The following is a 27,598-nucleotide window of genomic DNA, read 5'->3' as shown; positions in this document are numbered from 1 at the left end:
CACACAAACTAGAAAGTGTCTACAGAAAAGGAGGGTGGGGAAAGCTCTAACACCTCTTTTGGAAAATTCACATGACTGGATGCCTTTCTGAAGTGCATCTACACTAAGACACATGGCATGGAGGGGACACAGGAGATATTCAATGCCTAGAAGTTTCTCATGCAGTGTGGTCCTAGAGAGAAGAGGGGTCCAGGGGAACTAGAGGATTTTCAAGAATCATCTTCCGCAAGTTCAAATATGATCCCTCTTGCGTGGACTAAGCCAAAGATGGTAGGAGATCCATATGGTTGAACAATTCCCTCCTGACAGAACCAAAACACAAAGGAGGCATACAAGAGGTGGAAGCAAGGACAGATGATGGAGGGAATATAAAGACAATGAGTGTGCAGGGATGGGGTCAGGAAAGCCAAAGCCCATTGGGAGTTAAATCTGGTGAGGGAAGTGAAGGGTGAGAAGAAGATCTGCTGTGCATGTATCAGTAGCAAATGGAAGGCCAGGAAAATGTTGCTTTGCTGCTGAATGGGGTGGGGAACTTGGCATCCAAGGCCGTGGAGAAAGATAGAGGTATTCAATTCCTGTTTTGCTTCATTCTTTACAGGTAAGGCTGACATTCAGAGATGCCTGGCTTCTCAGGCAAATGGGAAGATCTGAAAAAATTCATGCTTACCCTCAGTGAAGGAAGATCAGGTTAGGGATATTTTAAGCAAGTCCATGGAAACTGATGGGATTCATCCACAAGTGCTGAGGGAACTTGCCATTCTTTATTTTTGAATAGTCATGGTGATGGGAGAAGGTTCCTGAGGAATGGAAGAATGCTAATGTCGCTCCTCTCTTTACAGAATCAGCTCTGAGCAAGAGGTTTGGAGTAGAAGCCAGGGGTGCCTTCCCACCTCAGTCATTCTATCATGAAACTTTTTTCCACAGTTACAGTTGCATGTCTCACGAGATCCATTTGCTGAGTGTAAAAAATTTCCGTAGTTGCCTTAGCCTATTAAACCTAAGTACATATTAGTTCATGGGATACACAGACACCATTCCCATGGAAATGTCAGGTTTAAATGGTGCATAACTTGGTAAGGCAAAACAAATTTGCTCCTTTGGAATTTGACAGAGTGTATAGAAATAGTATTACTGTGGCACAAAAGGTAATGCAGATATGGATGTGTGTGCAGTGGGAGTGTAAAATCAGAAAACCAGGAAGGAAATGCTTTCAATGGGCATGATTTAAACAGCAGGGATGTATTGCCTGCAATCATACACAACAGCAAAATACAGCTCTAAATGTCCATTTTACTCATGCCTTTTTCTTCAAAGGTTATGGTTTGTGTGTGTTTTCACACAGGTGTAGAGGGATTCACAGCATCATTAAGTCAGCAATGAAAAGGCTAAGGAAGGGGTCCAAATCTTTAACTGGCAGAGGATAGCATTTTTCTACTGAAGTCAATACACCTATTTCAATTTGCAATTCTTAATATCTGGCCTGAATGCTGCAGAATGAGTAGAGGATGGGAGAAGATGGGGAAAGAATACACAGCCTGGTAATATCTATTATACAGTTAAGAAGTACAGCCTAGAAACTTTCTTTGTTGTAGTGAAACTGAACTCCTCTTGGATCAACTGATGAATATGAGTGGCAGGTCTTCTGCAGGATCTTAGAGAGAGCCTTGGGTCCACAGAAGAATACACCAATACTGCTGCTGGAATCACAATAACAACAACAAGCATGAGAGTAGCAAGGGAAATGGATACACTGTGCTTTTTAGCTGCCTTCAGCTTTGCATCTTTTCAAATGTTTTTTTGATAAATACATTTGAAAAATCTTGTGTTACTGTATACTTTGTGTTATGTACTGTATAATTTGTGCTGCTATATTAGAGTATAATAATTTTAATACTTTAATGTTTATTATGTCTCATTACATTATTTATTAGATTGCTATATTAGAAGACACAAAATGTTTTAAACGGTAGCTCTTTGGTTTTGATCGTCAAAGCTTTTTCAATCAGAGGGGCAAACATACTGCTTACACTGAAAATTTTAAGTGCTTTTTCTCCAGCTGAGTTGATTTTTTCCTAAAAATTATACAAAATGCTGATTTACTTCTGAGTTTTTTTCTCCTGTCCTCCCCCACCCCCCTCCCCCACCCCCCTGCCACCTAGTCTAACACCACCTAGTCTAACACTTTTCTGTCCACGGCCAATTTTAAAATAGCTGATTTAATAACACCATTTGTAAATAGTTACTTCTTATTAAATAAGAACATGACTGATGTAACAAACAATTGAGTTTATACCTGCACAAGCACGTAAGGAGCTGATAAACCTGGTTGCCTGCTAGAAACTGCCTAAAGGGTTTGCCTGCAAGTACACTACACATATTGTTTTAAAACATGTATGCAGACACAGATTCACACGTGCTCTGCTGCTGGGGAAAGCTCAATCTGCAGAAATGCAGAGGAAGTGACATGTGATAGAATGAGTTTAAAAAGGTTTGCTCATGTAAAGGAGGGGCTGTGGATATGATTTTGGTGCTCAAGCCATAGCCCCCAGAAGTCATGCCCAAATTGCTCTGGTGCTCAATTGCACCAGGGTTGACCTGAAGTGGTGTATTCCTGCTAATCTGCTAAAAGACATTGTTGCAGCCAGGGGGAACTGTCAACCTAGGCACAGGGACCCAAAATTTAGTCAGATCCTAAAAGCTGATTGTTTCATCACACAGTAGAAAGTCTTCTGTTTGACTCTTGGATCTTCTATAATTCAAAGCAAGAAAAATCTTCCTTTTTCAAAAGGAATCCTTATTTCATGCAAGGTTTTCTTTAAAAAGTTCAGCATTGACCATAAACATGGGCATCTAGGCTCACAAAAAAAGTGGAGATTTTTCTGTCAGTTTAGGACAGGCTTTCTATGGAACTACCTCAAGATCCAGTAGAGAAAGCTAATGCCCATATCCCCCTTGAGCAGCAGAAAAACTTTTTTGTCTCGTCTGTACTTACAGTTGCAGAAGTAACTAGTGTTAAAAAATAATGTTTCAACTATAACTTTAAAAGCTCTGTTTATATAGTAGAATCCCTATGAAAGGTCTTTCAAAAGTCATATTTTCTATTCTTGGCCTTTTTATGCTTTTAATCTTCCATATTTCCTGATTGTATTTATTTTGACCTCCATCAAGCGAATTCTCTATTACTGTTATTTTTGCAATTTTATGGTATTCTTGTAGCTTACTGTATTCTCTTTGATCTCCTCCCTTTCAGCTTTTTCTTGGGTCTTTTTCATCTTTTAAAAGAATTTTTCTCCTTTTTCTTTTCGTATCTCTGTCTTCCAAGTGCAAGCCTTTATTTTGCATTAGCAGTTAAATGTTTGGAAATCACAAAGTCACAAAGATTCTGGAATTTTCTACTGCTGAACACAAAATATTTCAAATTCTTGCTTCAAAGGCTTTCAGGAACAAAGAAGCTTTTCTCAGACCACTAGCAAATCCACCAAGTTCAAATGAACTGTCTTTGCCAGCAGAGATGAACTAATAACAGAACAGCATAGTCTTGCAAGAGCAGCCAAATATGTTAGGGGAACAAACATATCCTTGACATCATAAGAAAAAAATCACAGTTTATCTCTTTAATAACCATCTTCAAGGGAAATTAATGCTACTTTGTCCTTTGTGCAGAACAATAATTGGATTGTGTGTTTCAATTATATCTGGACAAAGGCCAGGATATTGAAATACTTCTAAATATTAGATTTTCTTGTCCAAAAATTAGATTTTATTGGCATTCTCTTTCCGAGATTTCTTCATTAAAATCTTCATTAAGCATAAATCTTCTTTCCACACAGCAAAAAAGAAGAAATTGTTTTAAAAGGGTCATTTAGAAAGGTTTGCTCTCCCCTCCTCCCACTGTTTATGCTGAGAGAAGAGTTACCTAACAAGGTTAGAAACCAGCCTGCCTTACCTAGGATGATTTTCAGCTAGTTGCTTGAACTCATTGTCCCAGTTTGGCCTTCCATAACAGGTTTTCTGTCTCAAACCAGTAATTACATCCATCTTGTCATCACAATGCAGGGCTATGTGAGTAGCCTAAAGGCAAATTTACAAGATAATAATTTTAGTGTCAAAAACATATATTCCAAGTAAGAGGCAAAAGCAATAATGCTGGGAAATATGGAATGAAGGAAAGGACACTCTGCGATTATCAAATGGGAGGAGTGGAGAGAGAGAAAGAGAAGGAGAGGTAGAAGGAGAGGAAGAGAGAAGATGAGTATTTGAGAGTTCACAATATTACTAGAATTGTGGAAAGCTTTTCCAAAAGCACCTAAGAGCCAAGTCCAGAGCATTCTGGTGCTGATGGAAAACACAATGGATATACCAGCTCAGCAGGGGTAAAAATAGGGGTCCAGTGGAGTATCTCAAAGATGATGGAGGGTCTGGAGCACCTCTCTTATGAGAAGAGACTGTGGGAGCTGGGCCTGTTTAGTCTTGAGAAGAGAAGACTGAGAGGGGATCTCATTAATGCAGCTGTCAGGACGATGGTTCCAGACTATTTTCAGTGGTGTCCAGTGGCAGGATGAGGAGCAATGGCCATAAACTAAACCACAAGAAATTTCATCTCAACATGAGGAAGAACTGCTTTACGCTGAGGGCAGCGGAGCACTGGAAAAGGTTGCCTAGGGAGGTTGTGGGGTCTCTTTCTGGAGACATTCAAAACCCACCTGGGCAAGTCCCTGTGTAACCTGCTCTAGGTGACCCTGCCTTGGCAGGGGAGGTTGGACTGCAGGATCTCCAGGGGTCTCTTCCATCCCTAACTATTCTGTGACTCTGTGTAAAACCCTCAATGCTTTGAATTTTCTATTCAGGTAGAGGCAGGTGCAGAAAGTGGATCACCTCAGGTGAAGTGAGCTTCTCAGCTCCCAAGTGCCAGGAAAAAAATCCTTATTTTCATGGGCATTTACTGTCCTTCAGTTCCTATCCTACACCTATTACCATGCTATCTTAATACTTCCCACGTGCATTTAAAAACAAAAACCACTCTCACTCCTAATTGCTCTTGTGTAGGAGTGCTGCTCTTGTGTAGGAGTAATATGCTTGTTTCCACTACAGACTACCATCATTGCTGTCACTAACAAGAAATTAACAGAGGAAAGTGAGTTTAAAAATGGACTTTGCATTTAGTCCAGGCCTTAGCATGAACTAAGTATCATAATCATCTTTTGCAGAAGTGGTTGCTAAAATTTAGATCCATTTCCTAGGAATACTGTATATTTCTTCTTCTAATGAGTCTTACATATTCCTTACCAAAACAATTACTCTTGTCAAGCAAAGTTGTCACAAGAGGTCGTGTTTCTAAAAGCTTCTTCTTGTTAGTTTGAGCCATTTTCATGAAGGATTTGGAATAGTCTAAGAAAGAACTTAAATTGTTTGGTAAGAGTGGGAGGTAGAAAACCATGGAATTTTTGAATTACTTGCAGCACAGTTGTCCCATTGAGAAGATGGGCTGTTCTCATTAAGTGGAAATTTCACAGAATTTTTGGTATTAGCCTTTGCAATAGCTCACAGTGCTAAGGGTGCCTAGGAGTCTCAGGGATATTGCAGAGAGCTTGTCCAAGCAGAGATAGATCATGTGCCTTATCTGCTTAACCATCTGTTCCCAACATGGAATCTGCAAAGAGCTTAAAGCATTGAACAAACATGTCTGAGGAGTAGGCCCGTGTCAGTAAAGGAGGGTGTACTAGAAGGTTTAAAATGCCCGTTCTCCTTGAGTTCAGCTTCACTTGACTACTGGTCATCTATATAGTGAGATGGAGAGAATGCTGAGAATGTTGCTTTGTTTTTTTGCTAAGGGAGAAGTAAAATATCATTCAAATATTACTGGTGCAGAGTGATGAGGGAGTGATGAGGATTTTAGTAAATTCCTGTTCATCACTTGAGGAGTGATGAACAGGAATTTACTAAAAATAAGTAAGTCCTGTAAGACTAGGGAGCTTTGCATGTATCTGAAGAAGATGATTTTACTCAGCATAGTGCCCAGATCAGAGTGGGAGAAATAGCCACTGAAGAACATTCCTCTGACAGGAATCAAGAGAGATTATGGGGTTGAAGAGAGGAAGTCCCTTCAGAAAAGTGCAGGGCACACAAGTGAAGAGAGACAGACACCCCAGCAAGAACAATTGTCACCCTACCTGACTTCTGGCCTGATGTTTGCCCAAGAGGGAAGTGAGGTGATAGTTGAAAGATAAGGGCAACTTTGTGGTTTTTAGGTTCCCCAATAGCTTCTTTAACAGCAGGTTTTAGGTAATACCCTGTGATATTGCTAATGCAGAGCAGTAGTTTCTATAGCTGGCATCTACTTCACAATGAGAGTAGATTTTTCTGAATACAGCTTTATGCACGTACCTCATTACTTGACAGAAACTCTAAGGAAAGCAGAAAGAAACAATGGGGGTTTTGTATCAGCAGAGGCAGAAAAGGAAAAGCTCTATGAAATCTGTATTTTTTTCATCTCTACTAGGCAGTCCTTCATTCAATAGAGACAGCAGGAAATAAAACAGTAGAGCAAAGATTTCCCTGTTAGAGTTTTTCTGGCAGGTACCTCACTTACCACTGCATGATCTGAGTGATCCATTAAAAAGGGAAGAGAGAGAGAGAGAGAGAGAGAGAGAAAGAAAATCAACACATTTGTATTTAAGTAAAGACCTCCTTAGAGGTTGAATAATATTGACCCAGTCTAAGAATTAAGTGCCTAAGGTGGTATGATCCAATGAAATTATGAGATGGCAAATTTAATGTCAATCAGAGAAAATGTCTTTTCAAACAACGTGAATTAGACCATGGAGTTGGTTGCCAAAATTTTCGAAGTGGAGTACTTTTAAAAAATGCACTGGATATATGTATATATGTATATATATGTGTATATATATATATATATATATATATGTGTGTGTGTGTGTGTGTGTGTGTGTGTGTGTGTATGTATATATATTTATGTATATATATTTATGTATATATGTATGAATTACTACAACAGAAGTTGTATTAAATAATAAGAGTAAATGAAACCTACATTTTTTAGACAGTCCTCCACATTTCAGCACAAAAATGACAGAATCTAATGAAAGACTGTTCCTGAGACATAGACAAAATATCCCTTGATGAGCTCCTGAAAGCTCTATGCACTTTTCTGTGAGACACCTGGTAACCATCTCTGCCCAAAACAAGATATGATTGGAGGAATCACTGGCTTGATTTCTTCATTCCTGTTTTCCTAAATGTGAGATGCAAACAGACATCTTAGGATCTTTATATTTACAGTTCTTTGTCTCTCTGCTTCATCCATCATTTATTCAGCTGTTCCTGTTCCATATGTTACCATACTGGAAAAGCAAGGTACATTAACTCTGACTTTTAACAGTTTCATTATTACCTGACTTTCATCCCAGCCAGTAAGAAATATATGATAGCTCAGAAAATCATTTTTCCATTTTTCAGCCATTTTTGTTTCCAAATGGTACAGAAGATCAGCAAACCACTCAAATGCTGATGGGTCTCGACAAATCCAGTAAAAATAAACCTGTCAGATAAAGTAAAGAGATTTAACAAGTAGCAAACTTTCAATAAAACTTCCTAATTACTGGCTCAACTCATTAACCATATAGTGTGTGATTCTTCTCCACACTAAATTTATAGTAAACATAATTGAATATAATTTTGACATTTTAAAATTTTGATTGTCATCTTAAACTATGAGTGAATATATTAATGTGCTAGTGAAAGTAGGCAGTGGACAAGCTTCCCATATATCCCTACCAGTGCATCTCTGCATTGACTTGTAATACCTAGCCCTTCATTTCTTGTAAATAATTTGATGATTATTTGAAATTTTGTATTTATTTAACTTCAGTTTTATTCAGCATCAAAGCAAGGAATTCCTTGTTTCTCAAGACTTTATGCCATAGGCTAACTCTTGATGTTGCCAGAAAGTACTTATGGTCTTCAAATCATATGCCCTGTATAAAACAGGTGAGAAATTTTCCCTATTTCTTTTTCAATGTATTTCATGTTTAATTTGGAGCATCTAGTTCCTAGAGAAACCTGAAAATAAATTTGCAATTGCCAGAGGGGTAAAATGAACTGCTATCCCATGATCGGTTTTCTATTGTTTGAAACCCTCCTCTCTATCAAAAACTAACACAACTTCTCTCATCCGGATTTTGCTAGTTTCACTTTTCGCCTTTTTTGTTTCTTGTCTATTGGGTTGGAGAGCCTCTTAGCAAAGTTTCGTTTTACAGGTAGAAGTTAGAGGATGGGATCGAGTCATCCTATAATTGTGTCTATGGCAAACCAAATGCTCCTGGGATCACTGCCACCAAGAGGCATCCTTTAATCATTCCTATGGCTTATTTTTCCTACGCTATTGCAGTAAATAAAAAACATAGCAGAGTTTGTTGGTTTTTGCTTTTTTTTTAAAGAAAGAAGCTAATTTATTAATATCTTGGCATAAGGTAATGCTTGCATAGGAAAAAAATCTTTCAAATAAGACTGTTAGTTATCGTCCATATGATGATGAGTTTCTATTTCAAGAGTCCTTCCTCTGGCATCTACAGCTGGAACAGTGGGAGTCCACAAGAACCTTTTTGTGCCCAGTTTTTATAGCCAGCTGGCCCAGGGATCATTGTGACCACTCCTGCATATGCATGATCTATTGTGATCTCTTGTCTTAACTGCATATAAAGTATCTTCTGACTAATTAGCTATTTCTAGAAGGCTGTCCTACATGACCACTTCTACAGGAATGGTTTCTGATGACCATTCGCAAATGTCTTGTCTGTGTACAAGTTAATAAAGTTTGCAACAGAAACTGCCTCAGGACTGATGAAATTCCCTTGTCAGGATCTTATCAACGTACCGAAACTCAGTCACTCCTAGGCCCATCAGGAATTACCTTAGGGAGTCTTCAGCACCATCATGATTTCCCAGTTGGAAATCTCCTCTAGCAATGCTGTGCTGTGTAGAGGACTGGGACCAGTCCACCCCCTGGTTCCAGCTCAGTGCCTTGTATGAAGCCAATACAGATGTGGAGACAACTCAGCTGTGAGTTCCTGTACAACCCAGAGGATGAATGTCTGAAATTCCCAGGCTGTCTGCCCAGACACTACCCTGATGGCAGTCTGAAGCACAATTACAAGATAAGTCTGCAATTCCTATTACTCAAATTCTGTATTTCTTGCCACACACTCTACCATTATTTTGACCAGACGGTGCCAAACCTCGAATGGGCCTCTGCAGGCTGTGTATTTTCATAATATATCCAAAGAAGAAATTCAAAAACATAGAGGAATTCTAAAAATACACAGTTTCAGATGTGGAAGGAACAGCAGGAAGGACAATGTATGAGTTTATAAAAACAGAATGGTTGGAACTTATTTTATTGTGACTGGGATTCTGATTTTGTTACAAAATCCTTTAGCTTTCTCCAACTCATCTCCTTCTCTGCTCACCAGGCCCACTGTCTTTTGTTGTACTGCAATATCAGAGGTGATCTGGAAGTTATGTTCCCAAAGCAATCATTAACCCTTTTCCACAGGATCAATGAGGTAAAAATGCGTATTGGACGCTTCTGAAATGAAAAACCAGAGAAAGAAACCAGAAAGCTATAAAGAGATTTCCCAAAGATATATTATATTAGGTTGTCAGACTTCTGGTAAGGTGGTGGGAGAAAAATGTGGTAATACCATGCTTCAGTGGAGATTTGGTGAAAGACAGTAACAGTAATTTCAGATGTTTCCTAGATCTGAGTGTACTGTAAGAGACCATCTGTGGTTTATGTAAGAAATATAAATGATGTATGATCCCAGAAACAGAGATAAGGCATTCAGGGTTAAGCAGGGTATTTTTACAGCCCAGTAATAAGACTGTCTATGGAACTTTAGTACTAACCATCTTGGCTGTTTGCTTTTTCTCCTTCTGTTTCAATATTTTGCCTTAAATATGACCTCATTGCTTTATGGAGGGGGGCTGCTGCCGATTTACCCTGGCATAGGTTATGAGGAAAAAGCAAGCCCACTGATGTTATAGAATTTCATATTTGTGGCAAACAACAGCATTATTTTAAATTACCAAAACTAAGTAAGGTTTATAGCCTTAACCTCTATGTAGCTTTTTTGTGTCTGAGTCCTAAAGTCCCCATTTGTTCTATGTACTCAACACCTCGAAAATCAGCCCACTGAGTGCTGTCAGTCTGTATCACACCATAGCTGTTGATTTGTAGTGAGAAATTTCTTCCCCCAGACTCTACTTGATCATCTTATTTCTCAAGTTTTTTCAGCGGTTCATTTTATGGAAATGTATATTTAGTACATGTGTGTGGAGCGGAGATATGTATTTCTAAATGAGTAAAGAATTGTTCATCGGGTAGCAACTGGGAGCATGTGGGCAGGACTGGGAGATTAGCACATTCAGGGAAGAAGGAAGAAAAGCTAGCCAATGAGTTGAGACAATACAGTCTTCGAACCGGGGAACTGGTTTCCAGAACATATTAAAGGAATGCTTTTAGCTGTTTACAGGCCTGGCTGTCACAGGAACAGCCAGTCCAACTGGTTGGAGCAAGTCACCTCTGGCACATTCCTCTAAGGAAAGGATGGAGCTTTCTGAAGCTGCAAAAATTCCTTAAGCTCATCCCGTGGCACCCATTGCATTGCCTCTGATTTTCACGTTAAGAGGTAGCATGCATTTGGTGATGAAGAAAGACTGTCATTATTAGAAGTATTTTTGGCTGTGATTATAATCTTAGAAAGAAAAGAGATAGTGAAGAAGTATGGCCTATGGGTAAAAGGAATTAGTTTCCCTTAGATCAAAGAGGACTTCTAGTCTAATATGTTAAAATAAATGGTGTTTACAAAAGAGTCTTCCTTTCTTTACACTGGCTGCCCATAACATAGCACAACATATTACATATATAATTAAAATACAATGAATGCACCAAAAAATTAATCCTTGTTAAAACAGTAGAATAAAGTAGCTCCAGTGTATTTTTATAATTAAATATTATTCTTAATCCTGCTTTTTTCTTGTAAGCCTCATACTATTAACTGACAGCAATTATTTAGGACACTTAAAAATCTGGTTTAGATTTATATTTCATTAGTCTCCACCCACCCTACTGCCATCAATTGCATTTATCAGCTTGATGGCTTGCCCAAGTAAACTGTCTTAAATTTTCCAAATGCTCTTTTTGCAAATTGAGTTAGATGCAGTATTGCTATTAATCAGATCAAAGCAGGGGTTTGAATATTTGCGTATTTTTGCAATGCTCTGCTACCTTGCAATTAATGGATATTTATCCTTCAGTTTCCCACATCCTGTATTTTGTACAACGGACAAGAGCAAGAGCTGTGTTACCTCTTTCCTGTAAGGTGAAAGAAAATTCTTTGTAAATCAGCTTCCATCATGAGGAAAGTCATTAATAATTATCTGTTGATGAGCATGCATCTGTTTCTCCCTGCTCCCTGAGGGCAGAGTTGGAGCTGCAGCTCTGGGCAAAGCCAGCTTTTCACTAAAGGGCTGTCCAAGGAGGACACCCCTCATCCCTGACTCTTGCTGCTCTCTCCTCGGCATGAATATCCCTACAAAAACCTCTTACACCTGCAGGTGGGCACCTCCCAGCAATCATCCAGTCTTTCATGCTCTGTGGGCTGTAGCATGCAAAAACAAACAAACAAACAAACAAACAAACAAAAACCCCCCCAAAAAAACCTCAGAGGTCTTGCGGAGGTGGGGGTTTGGCAGCCTGCAGGAGGCACTGACTTATGGTGGCAGCAAGCAGCCTTTCCCATAAATGCATAACAAGGTTCAAAATCATATTCCTAAATTTGAAGCAAAAGGCTTAAACTGTTATCAAAATAGGTCAGAGAGATGGTTACATTTGACAGAAGAAAGAGCCTAGGTTTTTAGGTCTTCAAGACAAGATTTTTGTGCAGAAGGACTAGAGACTGGGGCAGATATTTTCCTTAGGTGTGGAAGTCAGTCCCAAAGCAAATGGAAGAGGCTGATTGTGTTTTCCTCTCAGTATATAGCAGAACTTACTGCCACAACATGCTATGGTTGTCTAAGGTCTACATGGATTCAAAAAACAATTAGACTACTTAATGGAAGAAAAAGCCACAAAGGGATATTAAAAACAGAAGTACAGCTCTTGTATCGAGGCGTTACTGAGCTACGAGTCGCTCAATGGTGAAGAAATGTCCTGTAAAAACCAATCACCATCTGATTTTTCTGGTCTGTATACTTTTCGCTAGGTGTTCATGAAGAGTCACTGTTGGAGACAGGATATGGGGCTAGATGGATATTTGGTGTTACTCAGTAGGACCTTTCTTATGTCTTTTGTAGGGAAGAGAAAGTGGATGTTTAATAACACTAGAATCTGATGGATCAGTACAATTTTATCAATTTCAGTAGCAACTGATCTGAAAAAATGGGAGCACTAATGTGAAAAAAAAAATCATATTATGCATAACTAAAGCCAGTAGAAACTTTCCAACCATGACTGGTAGTACGTGCAAAAAATGAGGGGGAAATGAGGGCTCTAAGGCTATTTAATTGTGAATAATCAATTAGATAAATGTGTACTCCTTTTGATTTGTTGGGTTTTTTAAATTATACAGCTGCAGACATTTGGAAACTATGAGTATTTATATCTCAACCATATGTGGGCAACACTAAGAAATATTAGTTCAATAACCGTAATGATAGCTGTACTCAAATCAAAATGAAGTTGTTAAGAAAAAGAAAAACCTCTTATTTATTTCCTTAATAGACATTTCTATGGTACTCATCATGGCAAAAAGAGAGTGCTGAATACTTTGAGGAAGATTAAATTATTTGTAATTATACCACAAGTGGAAGCTTTTAACCAATAGAAAAAAAAAAAAAAAAGTGGAGCTACCCTGAGATTAATCGCTCTCACTGAGATGACTGCTAAATTTTTTTAAGTAATGCTGTGAACTTCCCCATGACCTTTCATCCACACTTTCAAAATATTTTGCAAGCACTGATGAAATTTAGCCTCATAACACCTGTGAAAAATAAATATCACTATTCCCACTGCACCAATAAGGAAGCCAAGATATAAAGAAAAGACAAGTAGAAATCTTGATAATTTTGTATTTTACAGGAATTCAGAAAAACTGAACTCTATAGCAGAAAACCATGGCAGTTTACATGATGCATTTATCTTTGCAGGCACACTTAGATGAAATTCTCCCTAATTCTCCCTATGAAAGAACACCCTCAATATTCTATTGATGCATAGTTAAATCCTGTTCTTTCTTCCTTAAGATAGCAGCAATGACAATAATAACAACACTTTTACTTGTATACATGTAGAATATACATAATCCACATATATCAAGTTTGTATGCATATGCGTAGCTCTCCTTCCAGTGGAAAAGATCATCCTGGTACAATCGTAGTGTTTGCAAATGCACTTCTTTTTTCAAATAGCATGTATTTCCATTTTTATTTCCCTCCCTTCTCAGTGCTTTTTCTGCCTCAAAGATCCCCCCTGGCAGTTTGAACCTGTCCTCAACTCCTCAGTTGCTAAAATCCCAGATGCTTTTTCAGTGGCAGCTCGTCATTAAGATGCCAGTTTTAACACTCTTTCATTTAAAAAGATCAGCCCCTTGGTCCTGCAATCAGCTCCATATGTATTGACCCTTTCAGAGATCTGTCCCTTCCAATGCAATTTCAATGTTTGTCCTTAAAGTTGAAATGTTGAACAGTTCCTGATTCAGCTGTTACACTGGAAAATGGCCTAAAAGCTATAGGGTCCACAAACTACCACTTGCTGTGATGGATATGGAAGAGAATGTTTAATGCTGATTTTTTTTCTGTGCTACCTTCTTGCCCTGACCCACTTCACCTATTATCTCTTCATCACCTATACTCCCCAGTGGTGCCTCACATGCCATTAGCAGAAAGTTAGGTTAGAAAATTATGAGTATATTAATTAATTTTGTGCCATCTTTACATTCTAGATCTGAACATATTTTTTCAACAAAATAATTAAAGTGGTTCGAGGGAGTAATATGCATCTTGATATATGCATCTCATCCGGAGCTAACATGCCTTTTATATTCCTTCTGTGCTGGTTAATATCCTGACTTCGCAATGTGAGAAAAGCAGCAAATGGTTATTGAATGCAGCCTTCTGGACCAGGACATGCTGCTGAAGGACCCTCATAAAACTTGCACCTGGACAATGAGCAAGTGCTGCCCTTCACTTCTGATTGAGATGACATTGCAGGATTTATTTTTTATAAGAAAGAGGATAAGTTTCTCTTGTAGCTCCCTAATTATCTGTCTAGCTGTGAAAGACATTCCACAATTATCTCCAGTTGCTATTGAAAATCTAATCCTTCAACTTTTACTAAAAACATTGCAGCTTGGGCTACCTTCTTTCTTAGGGAATGACAGTGAGTTCAGGAGACTTCACCCCACAACAGTTCCTAAGGCAACTAGAAAGGGAGTGATTGCTTCTCAGAGCAAGTTAAAGCACTCAAGTGAGCCTCTAGCTTTGAATTGCCTCTCTCCCCTGGCTAAGTAGGCTCACTTGTGGAACTTTTTAATGAAGCAATAAACTTTTCCACCTACCTTCTGCAGTGCCAGTACTGTATTAGGGTTGCAGCATTTGTACCAAATGGATTTTAAGATAGAGGCAAATGGTGTGACTCCAATTCCTGCTGCAATGCACACACTGACTCGGTAGTGGAAGATGTCTGTGGTTGCAGATCCATATGGTCCATCCACAGCCAGTCTACAGCAAAAAAACATTTAGTCAGGAGTCTACAACATATAAAGTGACAGAAAGGTTAACATTTGTTGGGCTACACATTGTCAAAACTGAATTTCTGTTAAAATAAAAGAGAAAATACATGTCTAAGATGGCACATAAATTGCCTGTACAAATACATTTAATTTTCAGTGAGTGCCATTTAATAGCAAAGCAACTGTCTTTTTCAAAATGAGAGAACAAGAGCACCCATGTGGATTTGGGGCCTGGCCATCTATTTAAGCATGCAATTGCAATTTTCTGGCTTTCTGAAATGTGATTAGTCATATAATTGCATGTCCAAATTTAGCTGTGGAATTTGCATATTTAATTATGAATTACTGAAAAGCATCCTGTTTCAGAGCTTTATTTGTTATATTGTACATATCAAAGTAAAGAGGAACAGATTATATTAATCATTTTTAGAAGTTCTGTGTTTGAGTTAAAGTAGTAAAAGAGAAGGCAAGAAAAAGGTCATCATATGCAAAGGAACTACTATTTTCTCAGCTCTTTCTGAAAAAGCAGTATTTCAGGAATACATTTTTGGCATAATACTGTACTTAGTATCTGATGTAAAGGCAAAAATGCGTAAGGAGACATGCTTGTTGATATTACTGCCTCCTGTAGTCAATGTTGCTGATGCCAAGAAATTAATTTTGGTCAAAATTAGAGATGAAAAATATTATTGAATAATAAGATTCATTCCTTTAGCAACATGAAATGTAAATACGCAGAGTACTTTGGAGTGCTCTTTCCAGCCCTGTCTTTATACAACATACATGCTCAGAAGATGGTTTCACCAACACCCAGTCCTTAGGAAAAAAAAAGGTCTTTTCTTCCCTTTAGATTTTCTGTTGCTTTGTACTCTTTACTGCATGAATCATCCTTAAAATTTATCTTTAAATAGTACAAACAAATAGGCATACATAATTAAAATGAAGTGTTTTAACAGGATAAGAAAGGGGGATGCCCAAGCAATGCTACACACAAATATAGGGGCACAATGTATCTCAAACCTTATTGTTACTTTTTCAAAAGCCCTAAAAAATATTTGCCATTTAATTTCAATATTCAAAATGTCCTGCAAGTGCAGTAGCAAACAAAAGAGCTACTCTGGCATAATTGCTGGAAATCTGACCCTAGACATTAAGAATTTTTTTTTTTATATATATATATACAGTTATTTAGATTATTGCCCAGCCAGTATTTTTTGAGCATTCAACATTCCTGTAAAATAAGGTTAATTTATGATATATACCTATAGTGCCTAAGAACAGAATTTAGATTAGCCTTCTATGTAGTTCAATGTGAGACTGGAAGCAATTCTCATTGTTGTCAGTAGATTGAGAAAAAATTGATCTGGAAGAAATTTCAAGGGTTCTCTAGTCTGTTGCTGTGCTATAAGACAGGTTCAATTATTTCTGAATCATCCCTTGAAGAGATTTGTCTTGTCAGTCTGCTCCTAAATCCTCAGGTGACAGAGATCCCATCATTGGTTTGAATGCTTTACTCAACCATAGCTATACAGCTTAGCCAAATACAAAGCCTCAGAGAAGCAGGGAGGAGAAAGAGGAGAAGGAGAAACTGAGCTATGCAACTCATTCATTTGATCTAGATAAAGTGGACAAAGGTAGGAAGATAGTAAACAAAGTGACAAAAAAATGTTACATTTACATTTGCCGAAGACATGTAGAAAATAGGGCTATGGACTTTCTCACTGGGGTTTGGGCTGTCCATATTCTTCTTATCCATTTCATTTGAAAAGAAATCAGATTTATGGGGAAGGCAGGAGAAATATTTAGTTTTGAAAAAGTATCATTAGCAGATTCTGTGATCAGTTTTAGAATTTAAACATTTGCTGATCACCATGATGATTGTGTCGTACTCCTGTCTGTAAGAACAGTTAGATTTTGGAACAATGTATTAAACTGGCAATTAAGTCAGCCAAAATCCTGAAGAGACATAACATGGAATTTAATTATTTTCACATTAATAGTCTATTCTATGTTTTTAGCTCCGAAATTTGTCAGAAATCACAACTATCTTTGCTACTTATATGTATGTATGAATATTTCATTTTCATCCTCTTTAAATAATTAAAAAACACACACTCTATTCTTAACCCTACCTTATTATTCTGTTGCTACGTCTTCTGTCTTCTGCACAGTGTCTGCTATATGTTATTTTTTAATATAGTCACTAATTTGGTATATAACTTTAGATATTGAAACTGTGAAAAAGACCAGTTTTTTTGCTTTATTGCTATTAACTATTGAAATATTCTTTTAGTATATTGCAAGAAAGAAACTGAAGGATGTCATTAGGCACCCTAATGAGATTAAAAAAGATGAGTGTTTATGTATGACAGTACTGTTAATTTCGACCCTGCATTTTGGCAAGCAACATTTGAGAACTTTTTTTCTCTTCCTCATTTTTTACACTTGCTGTCAATCACTTTGAACAATTTTTTCTCCAGTTCTGTTGAAATGGCATACTTCTCATTCCATTTGACTTTAACAAAGGCACTGATTTCATTTCTAATTCTTATTAACTTATACAATGTAAGGACTGGACCAGATTTTCAAGTCTGCGCCCAAGCTCCAATAAACCTCTGCAGCTCAGTGGTGTCTATGAGCTTTCCAGGGGGAAATCAGTCCCTGCAGTCCCAGGCCCTACACACTCCACTAGAATTTAAATGATCCTGTGCTGGGCTCTTCTTTGCTGAAAATCTCCCCTATTCCTGCAAGCAGTGCAGAAGTAGATCTGCTTGGTTTGAATCCATTCTGTATAGAGCCAGGTCCTTGGCTGGAGTAAGTCAGGATGGCTCCTTTGACTTCAGAGGATCCCTACTAACTTGGAACAACAGAGAATCAACTTTTTGCTTGTATTAAGATGCCAAAAATACATAATTTGAATACAAATAATCTTTATAAAGTGAAGCAGGGTTTGGGAAATAGAGATGAGGTCAAAGGAGACTGTCGGAAAGAAGTAAGGTTTAGGCAGATGTTTCAGGAACCGCAAAATATCTAAGTAAATGAAAGGGAAAAACTGGAATTTTGGATACTAAGTGATGGATACCGTAAGCATAGAGGTAAAAATCTAGCAGATATCTTCCATTGTCATTTATTAAACAACCATCTTCCAAAACAGATATCTTTAGGTATAGGTGTTAGACATCCAGATGGTAGCAACAGAGATAAGGATATTGATATGGGCTTTAAATCTTGGATTAGTCATCACATCCTCTTGGTAGCTTCTGGCCACAGTTCATGGCTATTTGTTTGTGATGTTTTTTTGCATGATGTTCTATTTATGAATCCAGAACTACAATCTAATAATGTATCCTAAAAAATGCATGCAAAATTAATTAAAGTTAAAAGTTTACATTTATTTTAAACTGTAGAAATAACATTTTAAAATATATAGTCTCTTATTCAAACCTTGGTAACATCCACAATTCCTTCAAAGATTTTTCCTCTGCTCCAAAGGCCTTGAAAAGGGCTGCAGTCCAATCCCCGACGAGCCGTATGTGGATGCTGAAGTAGTCCTCCTCAGGAGCTGAGGTGAGGGTGAAAGGGTGCCACTCCAGCTGTGAGACAGATGGGCACTGTAGAAATATATATTGGCCAGCTCCCATTTTGAAGCCATGTTTCTTCATGTGGAGCTCAAGGACTCCAGAGGAATGTGTCACCACCTAAAGAATGATAAATGGACAAATTTTATTTCCATTCAGAAGGGTAAATGTTTGTTTTCATTAGGTCACAGATATCTTAACCTGCATGTTGCAGTGTTGTTGCCCAATGGCTTGAGAGCATGTACAGTATGTATTGTGGGACAGCTTGACTTCTGAGTGCAAGATGCAGAGGAAAGGCTGTAACAATTCAACAGTTTGTCAATTTTCTTGGTATAACCTGTGCAAAAGTATTTCTTAATTGATTAGAATAATTCCTTAATTCCTAGTTTTACCCTCATGTAACACTGCTAACTCTGTGGGATTACAAAGAAAAAAGCACAGTGAGCTCAATTCTAATACACTTTTATAGAGAGGTAATCTCAATTAAGCAGCAGTTTTGTATGTCACACATTATATAGTGAGATTCGCAGATCACAGCCACTCTGTGAAATCAGCAGCAAGACTTTTCCAACATCCTGTTCCACTCAGACAAGATACAACTGTTCCTGATCTCTGGCTTGATACACGTGGACTCAGGTGCTTCAGTGGCAACATCCTCAATCTATTCTGATGTGAGTTAAATAGTCCCTTGGCACACAGCTGGGGGAAATTGTTGCAGTGGTATTAGTGGAGCTCTTGACTATATATGCTAACTGATCATATAACCCTTCATCTCCTTGGAAACCTCCAGATTTTAAAGTAAAAGCTATGCTTCTACTGAAGTCAAGGCAGTCTTTGGCATTAACTGCAGTGGAACATGGTTTTAGTTCATTAAAAAGGGAGACCACAAACAGATGTTTGTGTTATGGTGGTGTGAAATCCAGTAGTTCATTAATCAAGTTTGGTCCCATATGGAATATTGTTATGGATTTGCTATTGGAATAAATGCAAAAAGTAAATCAATACTTGGCTGAAAACATGGTAATGATTGAAAAGTTGCTGAAGCTAGGAGTGAAAAATGAGGTTCCTAATATAGACAAGTTACCTAAAAACGATAAAAAAGTTATTGATATAATGGGGATTTATTTTGCAGATATGCGAGCCTTGTTACATACCTTAGTAATGATAACTTCCTGTTGAAATCTCCAAAACCTAACAATTCTTTCACAGATGTACAACACCATAGGACTTAAAACCCACTTCCAAGCCTGTAGAAAATTACATATTAAAAAGCAGTGTTTATTTGAATGTCTACAAAAATGCTTTGCTTTTCTGGTTTAAATCAGCAGGTAGCCTAAAATTAAATTACTTGATTTTCTGTAATTTTTGGTTTGTCTTTCTCAAGAGAGTATTTGTGTTGCTGCTGTAGCTGTTCTGGCTTTCTTGTGGAATAGACATATGGGACTCCCTCACAAACACAGTCCAAAAGCAGTGCTAATATCTATCTGTACTCTGGCCAAGAAGAATAGTTTAATATCTTTTCCTATTAAAAGACAAAGATTAATCTATTTAGGTGTTGTTACATATAGTTGTCATTGGACTTGAAGCTTTATAGATACATACAGTTATACAATATTACCCATAAATTTACCTTTTTTTTTTTCCTCAAAGTCTAAAGTATTTCAAAGCAGGTAGATAGGAGTACGTATTATTGTCAGCTGTAAGTTTTCTGATGGTGTATGAGAAAACATTAAGTCCCAAATATTCAATTAGAGAAATGGGATACATTTCCATTTAATCCATTAGTCAACTCTTTATCAATAATAGAGGTTTTTTGATCTGGGATACTGAGTTGGTCATACTTTTAAGTATAGCAGATGATTGCTGTGCTTGTACTTGCTAATCCTATGTACTGATCACTGTAACAATCAGAGGTACTTGGCTATTCAAATATTTGAGCTGATCATTTCACTAAGTTGCACTGACAGCTGAGATAATTAGATATAGTTGGATCTTCATGATTTAAAAAGAATGTTTTTTTTTTTTTTTTTTCCCCAGGAAGAGATACTATTTTGTTTTCACTTCCCTTAATTACACCTCTCATTCTAGTAAACTGGATACTCCACAATCATGTGACTTTTAAAATTGCCAAAGAGTAACTTTACTTGCTGAAACATTGACTTTGCTCCACAAGCTGGGTAGAGAGGGTTATAAAGTGTCTTTTATGAGAAGCAAGCCATAAAATGATGTGTCTTCCTTAGAAAGTGCTAAGAAGATGGAGTGGCAATTTCCCAAGGTTAATTCTTGAAAATTAAATTTAAAAAAAGCATGATTTAATAATGGGAAGAAACCAGCATAAGCCACAGGATTCTCAGCTAAAGCAGAAACTCAACACATCCGTTGTCCCTAAATACTAGACTTGTCTCTGCGCAGTGGGTAATCTCATGTCTTGAATACATTTGCATATATCAAGGCACAATAATGATAAGATCTGTTTTTCCTCCCTTCCATTTGTGCTACCTGTAAATAAAAGCATGTGACAGGAATGATAAGATTGCAGACTACCCTGTGCGAGAGCTCAGCTGGGATTTTAAATGTGCCATCTCCCCAGTGCAATGGAGCATTCAATCCAAAATGTCTCTTGGCTGGTTTGGGACAATGGGGCATCCACCATGGCCTCCTAAGCTACACAGCTCCTGGCTGGCTAATCAGAGCATCAGTATTCTTGCCCAAGCAGTGTTTCCTTCTGTAATGAGAATGAACTGACATGGGGCAGTGATGGCTCAGGCAAGGCTGTGAGGACAAAAGTCCAGACACCTTGGGTGCAAGAGAAATGATCCATCATCCCCAGTAGGAGCCAGACTGGGCTGCTTCCTACCTGCTGAAATATGGAGCAGGGGAGCAGGTGTGGCGTGACTGGGAGAGGGCCTCTGTTGTGGTAGCCCTCCCCCGGGAGCCCTAATCAACGTGATGTGCCCTCTGGTCACTTCACAGTGTCCCAGCCATCCCCTCCCTGCTCCACAAGGCCATCCCCTCCCTGCTCCAAGGCTGCCCCACCTGCACTAGCCCCTGCCAGTGCTGCACAAACCTCGCCGTGGCTTTTTAGCCTCTGAGTGAATCTGTGCTATTTGTCTGTGGTGTCTAGCAGGTATCACGCCATAGCACATTACACATCCAGCAAGGCACTGTTCGTATAGATGATCTATATGCCATATGGTATTATCACAATTCATTTAAAGTAATGTGACTTTGCAAGTATGGCCCTGGGTAGGCAGGAAAGTGTGACAAAATAGGTTTAACACAGAGAAGTGGAAGTTCTTTCCAGTTAGTTTTATGATAATTAATGTCAAGACATGCTGTTGGAAGCAAGCTTGCGTCTGTATTCATGGTGCGTAGCCATGTATTGATTTTTATGGTGACATTGTAGCTGAAATTTTTAGAGAGGCATTCATTTTCTCATTAATATGCAGGTTGGATAGTGGCTAACAATAGTTTAGTTTAAGAAAAATCTATGTCAGCCATTAAAAGAGCTACTAGACACTGAATGCTAATTTTTCTCCTTTAGGATTTCCTTTGGTATGTTTTTTTCTTTTTGGAAGAAACAACAGAAACTTGCATATGAGCAACCTAAATCTTGAGCTGAAAATGTTAAATGATTTTGTTTGTATGCAAGACATCTGACATACTGTACAAGTCTGCTACTTAATTACCCCCTGTGGATTTGCAATCTTGTTCTAGCAAAATCACCCTTCCGTGGGACATTTTTCCTGCCTTTTGCCTTTCCCTTTCATAATTCATTGTTTCAAATTCTCTCTTTTTTACCTAACTTAAGACATCAAGACTGGACAGTATGAAGCGTGTGCCCCAAAGCAAGGACATGATTTTCTCTGCACCTTATTCTCCCTTGGTATTTGAACTACTCATACTAAAGTACTGTTAGTTAAAATAATAATATTAATTTGCATCCCTAGCTTTACAGGTCTGTTGTATTTTATGTATCTCTACCCTCATAAGGTTTTCACTTGGAGTCTGTCTTTGTGCAATGAACTCATCAAGGATGTTGGTGATACTGAATTATTAAAAACAACCATATACAACAGATCAGAGTACAATTTTGATATTCATACCCTTCAAAAAGAGTGTTAGTTAGTGTTTTCTAGCTAAAGGATCTTCCATAAATAAAAATTGCTGTTAACGACACCAAAATTGTATACAAAACTCTTCACTGCATTGTTGGTACTGATTACAGAGGAGGTTGGGAGCGCTATCATAATACACAGGGAGAGATCCTGGAACAGGAATATGAAACTACTCTCTGAACATGACACTAAGTGCCAGTCACTGGCACATGCTCCAGTCCCCTGCTCCCTAAGACATTTGGCCTCCCAAGAAAGGACAGTAAGTTAAAAGCAGAAGACAAACATCACTCTTACCACAGGTTTGTTGCCAGAAAACTCTGGCAAAGGGCACTGAGTGGCATTCTCCCATTCCCAGTAGTGATCTTTGCAGTAGGTGACATTGTGAAGCAGCAGACTCTGGGGTGTCTGACCTCGGACAAGCTGACTTAAAACAAAAATGTTCATCAATGATATGTTTCTTTCCAAGGTTTCTGTGTTTCTCTAGGTTTTGCAGTAATAATCAAATGCCAGTTCTGAGATAAATGAAAGTTTGAGAACTGGCCATTTAATTTCAAAACTGTTCTGCTCTCCTGTTCAAATTATCTTTCCTTTAGTTTTGCAGTGAATTTTTGACCAAAGGCAAGAAGTGTGCTGTAGTATTGGTGTCCATCAGCACAGCTGAAATGGAGAGAGCCCTTGCATAGAAAATTTACATTTTGCTGTATGTGACAAAGTCTGATTTCCAGGTTCTTTGGAGTAGGCTCTTTGACCTCCTCTGTATTTGAGCATCTGGTACTGTTTAGTAAAGTGATAAAATTTAATAGTGACAGACTTTCTCTTTCTTTTACTGCTTTCTAAATGTATTTTTAAAAGCTCTGAATAAAGTTGGAGGAGTGTAATTAGATGTATACTGTCTAAATATACTAAATTCTAGCTTCCTTACTTCTAAGAATGTCAGTGATGGGAATTTTTTAAAATATATCAATCCTTACTGTTCAGTTTAAATGTGTTTCACCTAGTGTTGATTATGGCCAGAGAAGGAAGATTTATATGGGGAAACCCTGTTTGTTTCATATTGTTTCTCTGAATTTTCCCTTCCATACTTAGTTTGCCTCTGCTGCCTGTTCAGACAGAAAGAAAAGAAGTTAGTTTTGAGTGAGGTTTGTTCAGCCACCTGGGAAGGAGGAAGAAGTGGAAAGGGGATGAAACGTTGGGGTTTGACTCTTTTTCATTAGCAGGGGATGTTCTGGGGCAGGAGGAAGCTCTGTTTCAGTGCACTCCCAGCCTGGAGCAAGCAGAATGCTCATTGAATGGTATTGATAGGGCTCTTCAGCCAGTGCCCCAGTTCTAGGGCAGTCTCTGGCTGAGTAGTGCTGGTCAGATGGCTAGACAGAGATGGCTTAGAAAGCTGAACATTTTAAAAGATTCATTATAGTTGTTTGAAGTTAGATTCTAAAAGTTTTGCCAGAGAGGGAGAGGGGGCATTTTAATCAGGCCAGGATAAAGTCTATAGTGTTTGCTTGCAGCTCTGCCTTTGTAAAATGGGACTAATTAATTGGGCCAACTTCAATACTCAAAGCCAAACTAGATGTGACAACTCTCAAACCACTAGGAAAGAGGTAGGGAAAGTAACACACCACAAACCATTGTGCTGGCCTGTTCCCTGCCTCATGATGAAGCATCCATGTACCTCCAGAGAACAGGCACATGGCTATGTGGGCTTCCACTGTCAAAGAATCGTGGTCTGTACATACTTTAGTGGTGGGCAATAGCATCTCAATATTTTATGAAATAGACATAAAAAGTGTATTATGATCACAAGGACAGGCTGATAGGGTTTTTAGCAACCTGGTCTAGTGGGAGGTGTCCCTTCCCATGGCAGGGGGGCTGAAACTAGATGGTCATTAATGTTTTTTACAACACAAACTATTCTGTGATTCTGTGAACACCAAATGACTGCCCTTGAATCCGAAGATCTTAACTACAGCTTGCAGCCATGTGCACACAAGCTAGCCAGAAGGAAAAGATCTATGGAGCAAAGCAATCATTGTTGAGGGTCCTTCACAGGACATACTTGAAGGCTACCTATGGCTGAAGACTAGGTCTGGCTTGGTCCTGTGAATGGATTACTTGTTAGCTCTTGGAACGCAGCAATGTGTTCCTGTCAGTGCATTTCCACCCCAAACACTGGATTATGCAGCCCAGGGACTGTACCATGGTATGAGCCAAGTCCAGGGAGTGAGGAAGACCATGAGATTTACCTCAAAACTGCACTCCCTGAATTAAAATGTGAATGTAGATTAATATGAATGCTGTCACACAGAAATGAGAAAAGGAAGTGGAGGATAGCACACAAGAGAGAAGCAGATGATGCCAGTGGAGCTGAAAACAGAAGATGGAAATGTTTTCAGTTCTAAGGACCTTGCTGCTCTCACTCTGTATTGACAGACAACTTATCAGTCCCTGAGCTTCTCAGGGAAGGTCCCATGCATCTGCTGCCCCTCACTGTAAGAACCAGAGTCCTTTACTAAGAGGAGAGACCTTTCTTCTGTGCTGAGGAACAGGGAGAGAAACAGTGACCAGGCAGTCATCTCTGCCCATGAAAGTCATCTGGCTGGGCTAGTCATAAGCCTGAGTTGTTTGTTCCTGTAGTCATTTAAACCTGGTTTGTAGTATAGTACCTAGCACTACTACACAATATGTTTGTATGGTGAGGAAATTTGGGGTTCTGGTCCTTCCAGAGAAATGTCAAAATCACTTTACTCAGGAACAGGAGAATGGCCACAGAGACACCTACTGTAGGGTAGATGACATGCTAAAAGATTCTGAAGCTTCTACAAGGTCTCTTGCAAAATGCCTTACAAGAGCTATGTGTAAGGTCTATCCGTTACTAATTTGAACCCACGAAGTTTTGATTCCTGATCTTTAATGTCCCCAGTTCCCAAGCATGAAAGTTGATTCATTGATAAGGTACTGCTTGTAAGATGGTAGAAAAAATGGGTGAATAAACCGAAGGATGCTTTCATTCCTCAGAAAAGCGAAGTATTTTAATTTCAGAAATTTTTCATTTTGTAATCTCACCAAAGATCCCAGCAGTTTGTTAGTAGAAAAGCATGGGATTGTAGATTTGGGTGGTTCATCTTGAACTGTGTACATATACGCCATGGAGTTTTACACAAATACTTACCCCATACCATGGATTATTAAACCAGTGAAGAAAACCACGAAGAGGTGGTGGGTGTACCAGAAAACCTCATAGCATGACCTTCTGATGAGCTCAGTGGACGAAGTCATGATCAGAATTAAAGCCACCGTTATCACAACTCCAGTTATTCCAGCTATTGTGGTTAGTACTTGCCCTGTTGTGTTCTACAGTAAGAATACATTATTAGTATTGGTAGTAGTAGTGATTTGTGTTATAACTGTTATTTTTATTACTATTTCTGTTACTTTTATTATTGTTACTGTTGCTGCTATTCCATGTGAAGCCAAAATCTTCAGCATAGGAACAAAACCAGAACAAGACATGGAGGCAAGGCAATCCTTCATTTTACCACAGAACCGCATTGAAAGACATCCCTCTGCTCCATTTCTACTCGGGCTTATTCCAAACATATTTAAATATTTGCTGCCACTTACTTGTTTCAGGAATTGAAAGGAAGAAATTAGACAGTCTTATTTGTACTTCGATCAATTTTACTTACACACTTAGTGTGTCACAAATAAAGAAAAAATATTAGAGAAATGAGAAGATTAAACCTAGAAGTCTAATAAAGAAAACAGCACTAGAAACCAGCTTATTTTTATGAAGTGAAAATGTGAGCTGCTAAGACACCTGCAACTGTAAAGGTGTGGAACTCTTTTGTGCTTATTTTACTTCCAAGTTTGTGGGGCTGTAGCAGCCTGGAAATGGTACTCAACGATGGTATACATTCATTTACCTAAAAAAATACATCTTGTTTGCCTGTTCCTTACATTTATTTGTAGATACACTACATAATACTTAGGTTTATTTTTAAAAATACATATTTATATTAACATTTTTATACTTGTCAATGAAGAAACATTAATATGCTGGGCTGGAACATGTTCCTTCGTGTTCATGACTCACAGATGTCAGCACAGGTCTGGTATATCTGTCTAAACCCACCAAAATAAACTGAAGTGAGAGTGAAGATGTATTTTGAACACAACTGTCAGATGTTGATTGCAGTTATAAAGTGCAAATCATGAAGAACAGCAGTAAAAAATCTCACACACAAGATGAAAATCAAGCTAAGTATGCCATCAGAGTGTAAATGAAGTCCCTATTTGGCCTACAAAGCATGTATATCTGTTTTCCCAGTGCTGATGCACAGGAATGAAGAGCTCAGCACATCTTCTGGATTCTGATGTTGTTCTACAGCTTAATACACTAGGAGAAAAAAAACAACCCTCTACTGTATTTGTAAAGTGCACTCATTTGATATGGAAATCCTGGAGGTGATAAAATTCCACAATACTATTTTTACAGTTATTTTTTATAGTAAAATCATTCTTTCAAATGCACACACTTGACAGCATACAGTACATTTTCTAATGGGTACCTGTGAAGAGCATGTTCAGATCCTACTACATATTAACAGGATTGATCTAGATGATATTTTGAACATTTCCACTACAGTGGCTAGTTTGGATATTGAGATGAAAAAAGGAAAAATGTCAAAGACAGTACATTGCTTCAATGGCAGTAGGATGAAACTGAAAAGAAAGCCTGAATGTTGATCTCAGAACTTTCTTCTCTGAAGTTAGAAACAATCTTTTGTTTGCTTCCTTTCATAATTTATTAATTCTGAGTTTAGCTACTGAGACACAAGTGAGCGATAAAAAAAATATAAATATTAGAGGTTAGAGTAAAATCTAGGCTGCAAATTGAAAGGTAATTGTGGAGTGTATTGCTGTAAGAAATCTGAGAAAGAATCTCAAAATATCCTAACCTTCTTCCTCAAGGGTATTTAGGATCTTAATGCTAATTAGAGGCCTAGCTTACAATTACATTACTATGGGACCGCTTAGTGGGAAAAAAAAAAGCTTACTGAAGTAAGTTGCTGTTCAGGGCTGGGAGCTTTGTTCTGCT

At 38.2% G+C, this 27,598-nt stretch overlaps 1 protein-coding gene across 1 annotated transcript in view; it reads right to left on the bottom strand.

Annotated features, from left to right (window-relative positions):
- Nucleotides 1-1,570: 1,570 nt before the first annotated feature.
- Nucleotides 1,571-27,598, bottom strand: part of NOX3 (NADPH oxidase 3) — a 39,101-nt gene continuing 13,073 nt past the window's right edge. Inside the window, 8 exon segments of the mRNA XM_053938626.1 lie at nucleotides 1,571-1,697; nucleotides 3,947-4,071; nucleotides 7,412-7,558; nucleotides 14,634-14,796; nucleotides 18,252-18,505; nucleotides 19,540-19,632; nucleotides 22,798-22,927; nucleotides 25,670-25,851. Of these exon segments, the coding sequence (XP_053794601.1) occupies nucleotides 1,571-1,697; nucleotides 3,947-4,071; nucleotides 7,412-7,558; nucleotides 14,634-14,796; nucleotides 18,252-18,505; nucleotides 19,540-19,632; nucleotides 22,798-22,927; nucleotides 25,670-25,851 (1,221 nt within the window).

The sequence above is a fragment of the Vidua chalybeata genome, chromosome 3 (assembly GCF_026979565.1).
Source record: "Vidua chalybeata isolate OUT-0048 chromosome 3, bVidCha1 merged haplotype, whole genome shotgun sequence".
NCBI classification, from domain to species: Eukaryota; Metazoa; Chordata; class Aves; order Passeriformes; family Viduidae; genus Vidua; species Vidua chalybeata.
This window is presented reverse-complemented; position numbering and strand designations above follow the sequence as displayed.